General features: G+C 51.5%; 1 protein-coding gene across 1 annotated transcript in view; it reads left to right on the top strand.

Moving 5' to 3' along the window:
- Window positions 1-854: 854 nt before the first annotated feature.
- Window positions 855-14,810, top strand: part of SLC17A8 (solute carrier family 17 member 8) — a 332,347-nt gene continuing 318,391 nt past the window's right edge. The window contains exon 1 of the mRNA XM_085650684.1: window positions 855-1,332. Coding sequence (XP_085506810.1) covers window positions 1,256-1,332 — 77 coding nt within the window. The 5' untranslated portion in view covers window positions 855-1,255. The remainder of the gene's footprint in view (window positions 1,333-14,810) is intronic.

Below are 14,810 nucleotides of genomic sequence, written 5' to 3' on the forward strand. Positions count from 1 at the left end.
TCTGCTGCTGTCTCTGGGTTTATTCCCTTATTCGTCTCACTTCACCTCCCATTTTTAAAAATCTGTTTATGACTGAACAAAAAATTGCGTAATTTCTGTCTTTCAATGAATCTGAAAAAAATATTGGTACTCTGCTGTACATATATCTATATAGCACAGACGTGCATAAGTACGTTTCCATGTAAATCATATAAGTCTTTGTTACTGGAGTGCTTCTGATGGTTGAAGTAGGGAAAGGCAGGGTGGCAGGGGCTGATGATATTCAGAGAAAACTCTCTGTTTCTGTTTTACCCTTTTTAAATTAAATCGCGGGATGATCAGATCATGTGTTGTTTCTTTTTACAATATCACCCCGATTACAATCAACACATTTTCCAACCCCTGCCACAGGATATTGCTATTTTTCGGGGGAATTGAGTCAGCGTGTCATTTGCCGGAGCAGCTCCAGACACTTGGCACATTATGAACAATACTTTGAATGGAGGCGCTTTGTGGAGCGGGGTATTCTCAATAATCCCCGGCGTGGCGCGCGGGCTTCTGAGGCGTGGAAAGGTGCATTGATACTGGATGGGAACTTCATCCGCTCGTCTCCAGTTTACGTCACTCAAACAACCAAAGGTGAGACAACGCTCATGCATGTTTAATCGAGTGCTGCGCAGTGCATTAAACGAGATCCTATTAATATAGCTGAGTGCTTGGCGGACAGGTGAGATCCCGTTACTTGTCTCACGTTACAGACAGAGCCTCCCTGCGCTCGCGCGCTCGCGCACGCACCGGAGCTTGGAGGCGAGACAATTAGCAAATGAAGCGCGCGCGCGCATCTTCCTGCGAAGATCTAGAGGATGCGACAGAAGTTTGAGCAGCTTGGTCCACCTGAAGCCAAGCCCCGAGCCTTAACTTCACCTCCCTCCTGGCCGCGTTGCCCTTTTCTCAGCTCTTCAATAGAAGTCTTGGTGCTTCCAGGTCTGGCGGTCCCCATCAGTGGATTATCCATACAGTACCACTAGCCTCTGTCTGGTACCAGAACCAGTGCTGGACCAGCAGCTGTCTCACACATGCCTGACCCCTAGGAGACCACCAAGGGGAGGCAGGCCTAACTTTGGGGACTGTGGACGGGCGACTTACCTGCTTCTGCTGCTGACGCACTATCAGCGACGGTGCTAAACTTAACAGAGTAGCATGTTTGACCAAGGAGTGACTCATTGACTACCAAGGGGAACTGCATATTACAAAAGCATCACAAAACGGACAGAAAATGCCATTTAAGGGGTTTAGTCACTACACGGAGCAGTTTAAGAAGACTACAGGAGATTCCCTGGGGACTATCCAGAGGTAGGGTAAACCTCAATTTGCGCAAAAAGCACATTGTGACATTTGTTGAGGTGAAAAATGTCAGTAACATTTAATATATAAGATATTCGGAGATGAAAGCAGAATTTATGCTAATTTTGTTTTAATAGTTGCTGTTTTCTCACAACTGCCCTTTAATTTGGTTTAAATGTTATTTGTTAGTGGTTCTGTTAATTTATGCACCACGTTGCACAATTATGCGGGTTCGAAGTAAAGTTCGAAACGACCGTTTGACGATACTTTCGGTTGTTTGTGTTGGTTGTGTGTGTTTGAAACAATAAGTGGTTTCATTGCGTTGTATATTGTCTAGATGTGTGATGATGGGGGCGCTGAGGAAGGGGGGGGGGGGGTGTATTCATAATCGAAAAATGTTTTATAACTTTTAATGAAGCACCGGAACTCAAAGTAGGCAAATGTCAACGAATTTGTTTAAATTCGAAAATACCTCAGTTCTGGCGCTTGATGCTTAGAACAGATGCATTGGACCCACCTATCAATGCAAGAAATTATAAGGAAGACATCACCAGTGCTTTAATTATTCTGTGTGGGGTGGGGTGGGGCAGGAGGAACCTTAACGGGAAAAAAGAAACTGGATGAAAAACACTCAATTGAATGTTTAGAAAATACTACTCACGTGCCAGAAAGGTATGGCATTGGAAACAAATATCAAACGGTAATTTTTGAACCGAATGGATGCACGGCTCCAAAATCAAACACCTGTATTTTGGATGATACACATTTCTACAGAAAGCTTTGCTTTCTGCTATTCCTGGTGAGCTGTATTCACACAACAGTTTCTGTATTTCCCTGTCTGTAAATCCGTATTCAGAGCCGGACCCCCTGCATCTCTCCGGGGCACTGGCTGCAGTGCCTGGCCTCTATACTCCTCCCTTACTTATCAGCCACCAGTCTTTGCTCCTTTGCTTCTCCCTGTTGCACAGGCTGCAGTGCCTGGTCTCTGTACTCCTCCCCTCTTGTATCATCACCTAGTGTTGGTTTCTTTGCGTCTCTCCCTGTTGCACTGTCTGCAGTGCCTGGCCTCTGTACCACTAACGTCTTCTATCAACCACTAGTCTTGGCTCCTTTGCTTCTCCCTGTTGCACTGGCTGCAGTGCCTGGCCTCTGTTCTCCTCCCCTCTTGTATCAGCCTGTAGTCTTGGCTTCTTTGCTTCTCTCCCTGTGACACTGGCTGCAGTGCCTGGTCTCTATACTCCTCCCATCTTTATCAGCCACTAGTCTTGGCTTCTTTACTTCTCTCCCTGTGACACTGGCTGAGGTGCCTGCCCTCTGTACTCCTCTCCTCTTGTATCAGCCTTTAATCTTGGCTTCTTTGCTTCTCTCCCTGTGACACTGGCTGCAGTGCCTGGTCTCTATACTCCTCCTATCTTTATCAGCCACTAGTCTTGGCTTCTTTGCTTCTGTCCCTGTTGCATTGGCTGCAGTGCCTGGCCTCTGTACCCCTCCCCTCTGGTATCAGACTCTATTCTTGGCTTCTTTGCTTCTCCCTGTTGCACTGGCTGCAGTGCCTGGTCTCTGTACTCCTCCCCTCTTGTATCAGCCACTTGTCTTGTCTTCTGTGCTTCTCTTCCTGTTGCAGTGGCTGTAGTCCCTAGCCTCGGTACTATTAACTTCTTCTATCAGCCCCTAGTCTTGGCTTCTTTGCTGCTCTCTGGTACACTGGCTGCAATAGCTGGCCTCTATACTCCTCTCTTATTTATCAGCCCCTAGTCTTGGCTTCTTTGCTTCTTTCCCTGTTGCACTGTCTGCAATGCCTGGCCTCTATACTCCTCCCCTCTTGTATCAGCATCTAGTCTTGGCTTCTTTGCTTCTCTCCCTGTTGCACTGTCTGCAGTGCCTGGCCTCTGTACTCCTCCCCTCTTGTATCAGCCTCTAGTATTGGTTTCTTTGCTTCTCTCCTTGTTGCACTGGCGGCAGAGCCTGGCCTGTATACCCCTCTCCTTTTGTATCAGCCACTAGTCTTGGCTTCTTTGCTTCTATCTCTGGTACACTGGCTGAGGTGCCTGCCCTCTGTACTCCTCTCCTCTTGTATCAGCCTTTAATCTTGGCTTCTTTACTTCTCTCCCTGAGACACTGGCTGCAGTGCCTGGCCTCTGTTCTCCTCCCCTCTTGTATCAGCCTGTAGTCTTGGCTTCTTTGCTTCTCTCTCTGTGACACTGGCTGCAGTGCCTGGTCTCTATACTCCTCCCATCTTTATCAGCCACTAGTCTTGGCTTCTTTACTTCTCTCCCTGTGACACTGTCTGCAGTGCCTGGTCTCTATACTCCTCCTATCTTTATCAGCCACTAGTCTTGGCTTCTTTGCTTCTGTCCCTGTTGCATTGGCTGCAGTGCCTGGCCTCTGTACCCCTCCCCTCTGGTATCAGACTCTATTCTTGGCTTCTTTGCTTCTCTCTGGGACACTGGCTGCAGTGCCTGGTCTCTGTACCCCTCCCATCTTGTATCAGCCACTAGTCTTGACTTCCTTGCTTCTCTCCTTGTTTCATTGGCTGCAGTGCCTGGCCTCTATACTCCTCCCTTCTGGTATCAGCTACTAGTCTTGACTTTCTTGCTTCTCTCTTTGTTTCACTGGCTGCATAGTCTCCTGGCCTCTATACTCCTCCCTTCTTTATCAGCCCCTAGTCTTGACTTCCTTGCTTCTCTCTTTGTTTCACTGGCTGCATTGCCCGGCCTCTATACTCCTCCCTTCGTTGTCAGCACCCAGTCTTGGCTTCTTTGCATCTCTCTGGGACACTGACTGCAGTGCCTGGTCTCTGTACCTCTCCCATCTGGTATCAGCACCTAGTCTTGACTTCCTTCCTTCTCTGTTTGTTTCACTGGCTGCAGTGCCTGGCCTCTATACTCCTCCCTTCTTTATCAGCACCTAGTCTTGACTTCCTTCCTTCTCTGTTTGTTTCACTGGCTGCAGTGCCTGGCCTCTATACTCCTCCCTTCTTTATCAGCACCTAGTCTTGGCTTCCTTGCATCTCTCTGGGACACTGGCTGCAGTGCCTGGCCTCTGTACCCCTCCCCTATGGTATCAGACTCTATTCTTTGCTTCTCTCTGGGACACTGGCTGCAGTGCCTGGTCTCTGTACCCCTCCCCTCTTATATCAGCCACTAGTCTTGGCACCAGAGCCTGGTCTCCAAACCACTGCACTGTTATCCTTACCATAGAGCAGGGCTTCTCCACTTTTTACTGTCACACTGGCTGCATGGCCTTCTGGCCCCTCATCGTCTCTGTGGTTACATTGGCTACAGAGCCCGGTCTCTCAAACATTGAACTTCTAAACTGTCTGCAAAGCCTTGCATTTCAGTTTCTTAATGGTTGCAATGTCTGCAATGCATTGTCTTTCAGCCACCTTCCCTGGTTACACAAAACCAGATTTGAATTCCAATTATTAGTGATTGTGGGGCTTAACCTCTCAGCCTCACTGGAATGCTTCCACGGCTGCAGAGCCTGGTCTCAGCCCTCTCCTTGTCAAGCTGGCTGTGGGCCTTGGTCCCAGTCCTTTCCTTATACAACCGGCTGCAGAGCCTGTCTATAGACCTGTCCTTATACAACTGGCTGCAGAGCCTGTCCATAGACCTGTGCTTATGCAACTGGCTGTGGAGCCTCTTCTCAGTGCTATCCTTGAGCCACTGACTGCAGAGCCTGGTGTACGTCCTATGCTTGTAAAACCTTTGGAGCAGTCGCGGCTGCTCCCACGAATTAGCGTTGGGGCGGGGAGGGGGAAGAAAATAAAAATAAAAAATAAAATCACTTACCTGCGGGCCGGCTGGCAGCCGCCTCTCTTCCATCCTCTTCCTGGCTTCTGTTGGTACAGGAAGCAGGATAGGCTCCCCTGAGCCAATCACAACGCTGCAATGCAGCGTTGTGATTGGTCTGAGCATCGTGGTTCAGCGCTCAGATGGGGAATGGAAGACTGGGCATGTTTTCCACCCAGGTTGTAATGCAGCCTGAGTGGAGAACATGCAAAGTGTGCATGAGTTTTTGGCTGTTCCCAGAGAGCCAGCCAAACATTCACGCGCACTTAGGAGGGTGCCACCACTCCTACCCCCGTGCAGCCTTGCCCCGCCCCACAAAACTGCCCCAGCACAGAAAAATAAAATGATAAGAATATCTTGTTATTATCATTTTATTTTTCCTTTTTTTTCCGTGCTGAAAGGCAGTGGGGTGATGCCCCTCCACCTTAGCGCAGGAGCTGCCCCTGCTCTGGAGCCTGGCTTCAGTCCTGTGCTTGTAAAACGAGCTTCAGAGCCTGGCTTCAGACCAATCCTTGTAAAACTGGCGGTGGAGCCCGACCTCAGTCTTATCCTTGGCTGCAGAGCCGGGCCTCAGACCCATCCTTGTAAAACTGGCGGTGGAGCCTGACCTCAGTCCTATCCTGAGCCTGGCCATAGACCTGTTCCCTTTTAAACTGGATTTGCAGCCTGTCTTCAGTTTTATCCTTGTGAAACCCGCTGCGGAGCCTTGGCCCTGTACTTTTCGCAGCCGCTTCCACTGAGAGCAGACCATGACTTGCTGCTCCTCCATGCTGGGGCACAGACCCGGGCTCTCTCCCCTCTCCTCCTTGATGACTGTAGTGCTTGGTCTTTGCTTCCGTCCCCGGTGCACTGTAGCACATGATCTATTCTTCTAGACACAGCAGGCCTTGGTCTTTCTACTTCTCTCGCCTCTTCAGCAACTGCTGCACTTGACATCTCCACTCTCCTGCTCTGGTACACTGACTACATAGCATGGCCTGCCCCATATCTCCTCTATGCTTCTAGCTGTAAAATCTGGCCTCAGTCCTATGGTCTGGTGTCTCAGACCTATGGTCTGGTGTCTCAGTCCTATGGTCTGGTGTCACAGTCCTATGGTCTGGTGTCCCTGTCTTATGATCTGGTGTCTCAGGCTTATGATCTGGTGTCTCAGTCCTATAGTCGGGTGTCTCAGCCCTATGGTCTGGTGTCTCAGTCCTATGGTCTGGTGTCTCAGTCCTATTGTCAGGTGTCTCAGTCCCATGGTCTGGTGTCTCAGTCCTATGATCTGGTGTTTCAGTCCTGTGGTCTAGTGTCACAGTCCTATGGTCTGGTGTCACAGTCCTATGGTCTGGTGTCTCAGTCCTATGGTCTGGTGTCTCAGTCCCATGGTCTGGTGTCTCAGTCCTATGGTCTGGTGTCTCAGTCCTATGGTCTGGTGTCACAGTCCTATGGTCTCGTGTCACACTCCTATGGTCTGGTGTCTCAGTCCTATGGCCTGGTGTCTCAGTCCTATGGCCTGGAGTCTTAGTCCTATGGTCTGGTGTCTCATTCCTATGGTCTGATGTCTCAGTCCCATGGTCTGGTGTCTTAGTCCTATGGTCTGGTGTCTCAGTCCCATGGTATGGTGTCTCAGTCCTATGGTCTGTTGTCACAGTCCTATGGTCTGGTGTCCCTGTCTTATGATCTGGTGTCTCAGTCTTATGATCTGGTGTCTCAGTTCTATGGTCTGGTGTCTCAGTCCTATGGCCTGGTGTCTAAGTCCTATAGCTTGCTGTCTCAGTCCCATGGTCTGGTGTCTCAGTCCTATGATCTGGTGTCTCAGTCCTATGGTCTGGTGTCTCAGCCCCATGGTCTGGTGTCTCAGTCCTATGGTCTGGTGTCTCAGTCCTATGGTCTGGTGTCTCAGTCCCATGGTCTGGCGTCTCAGTCCTATGGTCTGGTGTCTCAGTCCCATGGTCTGGTGTCTCAGTCCTATAGTCTGGTGTCACAGTCCTATGGTCTGGTGTCTCAGTCCTATGGTCTGGTGTCTCTGTCCCATGGTCTGGTGTCTCAGTCCTATGGCCTGGTGTGTTAGTCTTATGGCCTGGAGTCTCAGTCCTATGGTCTGGTGTCTCAGTCCTATGGTCTGGTGTCTCAGTCCCATGGTCTGGTGTCTCAGTCCTATGGTCTGGTGTCTCAGTCCCATGGTCTGGTGTCTCAGCCCTATGGTCTGGTGTCTCAGTCCTATGGTCTGGTGTCACAGTCCTATGGTTTGGTGTCTCAGTCCTATGGTCTGGTGTCTCAGTCCCATGGTCTGGTGTCACAGTCCTATGGTCTGGTGTCTCAGTCCCATGGTCTGGTGTCACAGTCCTATGGTCTGGTGTCTCAGTCCTATGGTCTGGTGTCTCAGTCCCATGGTCTGGTGTCTCAGTCCTATGGTCTGGTGCCTCAGTCCCATGGTCTGGTGTCTCAGTCCTATGGTCTGGTGTCACAGTCCTATGGTCTGGTGTCTCAGTCCTATGGCCTGGTGTGTAAGTCTTATGGCCTGGAGTCTCAGTCCTATGGTCTGGTGTCTCAGTCCCATGGTCTGATGTCTCAGTCCCATGGTCTGGTGTCTCAGTCCTATGGTCTGGTGTCTCAGTCCCATGGTCTGGTGTCACAGTCCTATGGTTTGGTGTCTCAGTCCTATGGTCTGGTGTCTCAGTCCCATGGTCTGGTGTCTCAGTCCTATGGTCTGGTGTCTCAGTCCTATGGTCTGGTGTCACAGTCCCATGGTTTGGTGTCTCAGTCCTATGGTCTGGTGTCTCAGTCCCATGGTCTGGTGTCTCATTCCTATGATCTGGTGTCTCAGTCCTATGGTCTGGTATCACAGTCCTATGGTCTTGTGTCACAGTCCTATGGTCTGGTGTCTCAGTCCCATGGTCTGGTGTCTCAGTCCCATGGTCTGGTGTCTCAGTCCCATGGTCTGGTGTCACAGTCCTATGGTCTGGTGTCTCAGTCCCATGGTCTGGTGTCTCAGTCCCATGGTCTGGTGTCACAGTCCTATGGTTTGGTGTCTCAGTCCTATGGTCTGGTGTCTCAGTCCCATGGTCTGGTGTCTCAGTCCTATGGTCTGGTGTCTTAGTCCTATGGTCTGGTGTCTCATTCCTATGGTCTGATGTCTCAGTCCCATGGTCTGGTGTCTTAGTCCTATGGTCTGGTGTCACAGTCCCATGGTATGGTGTCTCAGTCCTATGGTCTGTTGTCACAGTCCTATGGTCTGGTGTCCCTGTCTTATGATCTGGTGTCTCAGTTCTATGGTCTGGTGTCTCAGTCCTATGGCCTGGTGTCTAAGTCCTATAGCTTGCTGTCTCAGTCCCATGGTCTGGTGTCTCAGTCCTATGATCTGGTGTCTCAGTCCTATGGTCTGGTGTCTCAGTCCCATGGTCTGGTGTCTCAGTCCTATGGTCTGGTGTCTCAGTCCTATGGTCTGGTGTCTCAGTCCCATGGTCTGGTGTCTCAGTCCTATGGTCTGGTGTCTCAGTCCCATGGTCTGGTGTCTCAGTCCTATAGTCTGGTGTCACAGTCCTATGGTCTGGTGTCTCAGTCCTATGGTCTGGTGTCTCAGTCCCATGGTCTGGTGTCTCAGTCCTATGGCCTGGTGTGTAAGTCTTATGGCCTGGAGTCTCAGTCCTATGGTCTGGTGTCTCAGTCCTATGGTCTGGTGTCTCAGTCCCATGGTCTGGTGTCTCAGTCCTATGGTCTGGTGTCTCAGTCCTATGGTCTGGTGTCTCAGTCCCATGGTCTGGTGTCTCAGCCCTATGGTCTGGTGTCTCAGTCCTATGGTCTGGTGTCACAGTCCTATGGTTTGGTGTCTCAGTCCTATGGTCTGGTGTCACAGTCCCATGGTCTGGTGTCTCAGTCCTATGGTCTGGTGTCTCAGTCCCATGGTCTGGTGTCACAGTCCTATGGTCTGGTGTCTCAGTCCTATGGTCTGGTGTCTCAGTCCTATGGTCTGGTGTCACAGTCCTATGGTCGGGTGTCTCAGTCCTATGGTCTGGTGTCTCAGTCCTATGGTCTGGTGTCTCAGTCCTATGGCCTGGTGTGTAAGTCTTATGGCCTGGAGTCTCAGTCCTATGGTCTGGTGTCTCAGTCCCATGGTCTGATGTCTCAGTCCCATGGTCTGGTGTCTCAGTCCTATGGTCTGGTGTCTCAGTCCCATGGTCTGGTGTCACAGTCTTATGGTTTGGTGTCTCAGTCCTATGGTCTGGTGTCTCAGTCCCATGGTCTGGTGTCTCAGTCCTATGGTCTGGTGTCTCAGTCCTATGGTCTGGTGTCACAGTCCTATGGTTTGGTGTCTCAGTCCTATGGTCTGGTGTCTCAGTCCCATGGTCTGGTGTCTCATTCCTATGATCTGGTGTCTCAGTCCTATGGTCTGGTATCACAGTCCTATGGTCTTGTGTCACAGTCCTATGGTCTGGTGTCTCAGTCCCATGGTCTGGTGTCTCAGTCCCATGGTCTGGTGTCTCAGTCCTATGGTCTGGTGTCACAGTCCTATGGTCTGGTGTCCCTGTCTTATGATCTGGTGTCTCAGGCTTATGATCTGGTGTCTCAGTCCTATAGTCGGGTGTCTCAGCCCTATGGTCTGGTGTCTCAGTCCTATGGTCTGGTGTCTCAGTCCTATGGTCTGGTGTCTCAGTCCTATGGTCTGGTGTCTCAGTCCCATGGTCTGGTGTCTCAATCCTATGGCCTGGTGTCTAAATCCTATGGCCTGGTGTCTCAGTCCTATGGTCTGGTGTCTCGGTCCTATGATCTGGTGTCTCAGTCCCATGGTCTGGTGTTTTAGTCCTATGGTCTGGTGTCTCAGTCGTATGGTCTGGTGTCATAGTCCTATGGTCTGGTGTCTCAGTCCTATGGTCTGGTGTCTCAGTCCCATGGTCTGGTGTCTCAGTCCTATGGCCTGGTGTCTAAATCCTATGGCCTGGTGTCTCAGTCCTATGGTCTGGTGTCTCGGTCCTATGATCTGGTGTCTCAGTCCCATGGTCTGGTGTTTTAGTCCTATGGTCTGGTGTCTCAGTCGTATGGTCTGGTGTCATAGTCCTATGGTCTGGTGTCTCAGTCCTATGGTCTGGTGTCTCAGTCCCATGGTCTGGTGTCTCAGTCCTATGGCCTGGTGTCTAAATCCTATGGTCTGGTGTCTCAGTCCTATGGTCTGGTGTCTCAGTCCTATGGTCTGGTGTCTCGGTCCTATGATCTGGTGTCTCAGTCCCATGGTCTGGTGTTTTAGTCCTATGGTCTGGTGTCTCAGTCGTATGGTCTGGTGTCATAGTCCTATGGTCTGGTGTCTCAGTCCTATGGTCTGGTGTCTCAGTCCCATGGTCTGGTGTCTCAGTCCTATGGCCTGGTGTCTAAATCCTATGGCCTGGTGTCTCAGTCCTATGGTCTGGTGTCTCGGTCCTATGATCTGGTGTCTCAGTCCCATGGTCTGGTGTTTTAGTCCTATGGTCTGGTGTCTCAGTCGTATGGTCTGGTGTCATAGTCCTATGGTCTGGTGTCTCAGTCCTATGGTCTGGTGTCTCAGTCCCATGGTCTGGTGTCTCAGTCCTATGGCCTGGTGTCTAAATCCTATGGCCTGGTGTCTCAGTCCTATGGTCTGGTGTCTCGGTCCTATGATCTGGTGTCTCAGTCCCATGGTCTGGTGTTTTAGTCCTATGGTCTGGTGTCTCAGTCGTATGGTCTGGTGTCATAGTCCTATGGTCTGGTGTCTCAGTCCTATGGTCTGGTGTCTCAGTCCCATGGTCTGGTGTCTCAGTCCTATGGCCTGGTGTCTAAATCCTATGGTCTGGTGTCTCAGTCCTATGGTCTGGTGTCTCAGTCCTATGGTCTGGTGTCTAAGTCCTATGGTCTGGTGTCTCAGTCCTATGGTCTGGTGTCTCAGTCCTATGACTGTCTTCAGGCTGCAGAAGAGTCATTCCTGTCCCAGTTTGAGAGCAGATCCTGTGCTCCTGCTCTCTACCCTGTTACATTGGCTGCAGCGGCTCGTCTCTCTGCTTGTCTCCCCAGTGACACTAACTGCAGCAGCAGGGATTATCTCCACTGATTCAGTGACTGCAGACTTTATACTCCATAGAGCACCACCCTTGTATGCACTATGCGGCTTTGGTCTCTGCTTTACTCAACTATTTGATGACAGGATTTGGGATCTATCTTTCCCTGACACTGGCGGCGGGACATGGCACCTCTACTCTCCCCAGACTGCAGGCCCTGACCTTTGTGCCTTTCCCTGGGTTCACCGGTGCAGAACATGACCTTTTACCATTTTTATCTAATCGGCATGGTTTCTTGTATTCTCTCACTGTTACTCTCATGATGCATATTCTTCCGACAATAGCAGTAGGCACGTGCCTTGGGTCCTCTCACTCTCACTGGCTGCACTGCCTGCACTCTCTGCTTCTTTCCACCGTGGCACTGGTGCAGAGTCGCACTTCTCTGGTGATTAGCAGTAGAGGATGGATTATCTGACGATCTCCCATGTTACGCTGGCGGCAGAGCCTGGACTCCTTAGCCTGACCCCGGACTCCTCACTGCTCGCCGATCTTACACTGGTTACAAAGCCAGGACTCCCCAATGCTCTTCCATCTTAGACGAGGACCAGAGCCCGGACTCTGATGCTCTCTCATCTTAGACAAGGGCCAGAGCCCGGACTCTGATGCTCTCTCATTTTAGACAAGGACCAGAGCCCGGACTCTGATGCTCTTCCATCATAGACAAGGACCAGAGCCCGGACTCTGATGCTCTCTCATCTTAGACAAGGACTAGAGCCCGGACTCTGATGCTCTCTCATCTTAGACAAGGACCAGAGCCCGGACTCTGATGCTCTCTCATCTTAGACAAGGACCAGAGCCCGGACTCTGATGCTCTTCCATCTTAGACAAGGACCAGAGCCCGGACTCTGATGCTCTCTCATCTTAGACAAGGACCAGAGCCCGGACTCTGATGCTCTTCCATCTTAGACAAGGACCAGAGCCCGGACTCTGATGCTCTTCCATCTTAGACAAGGACCGGAGCCCGGACTCTGATGCTCTCTCATCTTAGACAAGGACCAGAGCCCGGACTCTGATGCTCTTCCATCTTAGACAAGGACCGGAGCCCGGACTCTGATGCTCTCTCATCTTAGACAAGGACCAGAGCCCGGACTCTGATGCTCTTCCATCTTAGACAAGGACCGGAGCCCGGACTCTGATGCTCTCTCATCTTAGACAAGGACCAGAGCCCGGACTCTGATGCTCTCTCATCTTAGACAAGGACCAGAGCCCGGACTCTGATGCTCTTCCATCTTAGACAAGGACCAGAGCCCCGACTCTGATGCTCTTCCATCTTAGACAAGGACCAGAGCCCGGACTCTGATGCTCTCTCATCTTAGACAAGGACCAGAGCCCGGACTCTGATGCTCTTCCATCTTAGACAAGGACCAGAGCCCGGACTCTGATGCTCTTCCATCTTAGACAAGGACCAGAGCCCGGACTCTGATGCTCTCTCATCTTAGACAAGGACCAGAGCCCGGACTCTGATGCTCTCTCATCTTAGACAAGGACCAGAGCCCGGACTCTGATGCTCTTTCATCTTAGACAAGGACCAGAGCCCGGACTCTGATGCTCTCTCATCTTAGACAAGGGCCAGAGCCCGGACTCTGATGCTCTCTCATCTTAGACAAGGGCCAGAGCCCGGACTCTGATGCTCTCTCATCTTAGACAAGGGCCAGAGCCCGGACTCTGATGCTCTCTCATCTTAGACAAGGGCCAGAGCCCGGACTCTGATGCTCTCTCATCTTAGACAAGGGCCAGAGCCCGGACTCTGATGCTCTTCCATCTTAGACAAGGGCCAGAGCCCGGACTCTGAGGCTCTCTCATCTTAGACAAGGGTCAGAGCCCGGACTCTGATGCTCTTCCATCTTAGACAAGGACCAGAGCCCGGACTCTGATGCTCTCTCATCTTAGACAAGGGCCAGAGCCCGGACTCTGATGCTCTTCCATCTTAGACAAGGACCAGAGCCCGGACTCTGATGCTCTTCCATCTTAGACAAGGACCAGAGCCCGGACTCTGATGCTCTCTCATCTTAGACAAGGACCAGAGCCCGGACTCTGATGCTCTCTCATTTTAGACAAGGGCCAGAGCCCGGACTCTGATGCTCTTCCATCTTAGACAAGGACCAGAGCCCGGACTCTGATGCTCTTCCATCTTAGACAAGGACCAGAGCCCGGACTCTGATGCTCTCTCGTCTTAGACAAGGGCCAGAGCCCGGACTCTGATGCGCTCTCATCTTAGACAAGGACCAGAGCCCGGACTCCGATGCTCTCCCATCTTAGACAAGGACCAGAGCCCGGACTCTGATGCTCTTCCATCTTAGACAAGGACCAGAGCCCGGACTCTGATGCTCTCTCATCTTAGACAAGGGCCAGAGCCCGGACTCTGATGCGCTCTCATCTTAGACAAGGACCAGAGCCCGGACTCTGATGCTCTTCCATCATAGACAAGGACCAGACCCCGGACTCTGATGCTCTTCCATCATAGACAAGGACCAGAGCCCGGACTCTGATGCTCTTCCATCTTAGACAAGGACCAGAGCCCGGACTCTGATGCTCTCTCATCTTAGACAAGGACCAGAGCCCGGACTCTGATGCTCTCTCATCTTAGACAAGGACCAGAGCCCGGACTCTGATGCTCTTCCATCTTAGACAAGGACCAGAGCCCGGACTCTGATGCTCTTCCATCTTAGACAAGGACCAGAGCCCGGACTCTGATGCTCTTCCATCTTAGACAAGGACCAGAGCCCGGACTCTGATGCTCTCTCATCTTAGACAAGGACCAGAGCCCGGACTCCGATGCTCTCTCATCTTAGACAAGGACCAGAGCCCGGACTCCGATGCTCTCCCATCTTAGACAAGGACCAGAGCCCGGACTCTGATGCTCTTCCATCATAGACAAGGACCAGAGCCCGGACTCTGATGCTCTCTCATCTTAGACAAGGACTAGAGCCCGGACTCTGATGCGCTCTCATCTTAGACAAGGACCAGAGCCCGGACTCTGATGCTCTTCCATCATAGACAAGGACCAGAGCCCGGACTCTGATGCTCTTCCATCTTAGACAAGGAACAGAGCCCGGACTCTGATGCTCTCCCATCTTAGACAAGGACCAGAGCCCGGACTCTGATGCTCTTCCATCATAGACAAGGACCAGAGCCCGGACTCTGATGCTCTCTCATCTTAGACAAGGACTAGAGCCCGTACTCTGATGCTCTTCCATCATAGACAAGGACCAGAGCCCCGACTCTGATGCTCTTCCATCTTAGACAAGGACCAGAGCCCGGACTCTGATGCTCTCTCATCTTAGACAAGGACCAGAGCCCGGACTCCGATGCTCTCCCATCTTAGACAAGGACCAGAGCCCGGACTCTGATGCTCTTCCATCATAGACAAGGACCAGAGCCCGGACTCTGATGCTCTCTCATCTTAGACAAGGACCAGAGCCCGGACTCTGATGCTCTCTCATCTTAGACAAGGACCAGAGCCCGGACTCCGATGCTCTCCCATCTTAGACAAGGACCAGAGCCCAGACTCTGATGCTCTCTCATCTTAGACAAGGACCAGAGCCCGGACTCCGATGCTCTCCCATCTTAGACAAGGACCAGAGCCCGGACTCTGATGCTCTTCCATCATAGACAAGGACCAGAGCCCGGACTCTGATGCTCTCTCATCTTA

The sequence above is a fragment of the Triturus cristatus genome, chromosome 4_1 (genome assembly GCF_964204655.1).
Source record: "Triturus cristatus chromosome 4_1, aTriCri1.1, whole genome shotgun sequence".
Classification (NCBI taxonomy): domain Eukaryota; kingdom Metazoa; phylum Chordata; class Amphibia; order Caudata; family Salamandridae; genus Triturus; species Triturus cristatus.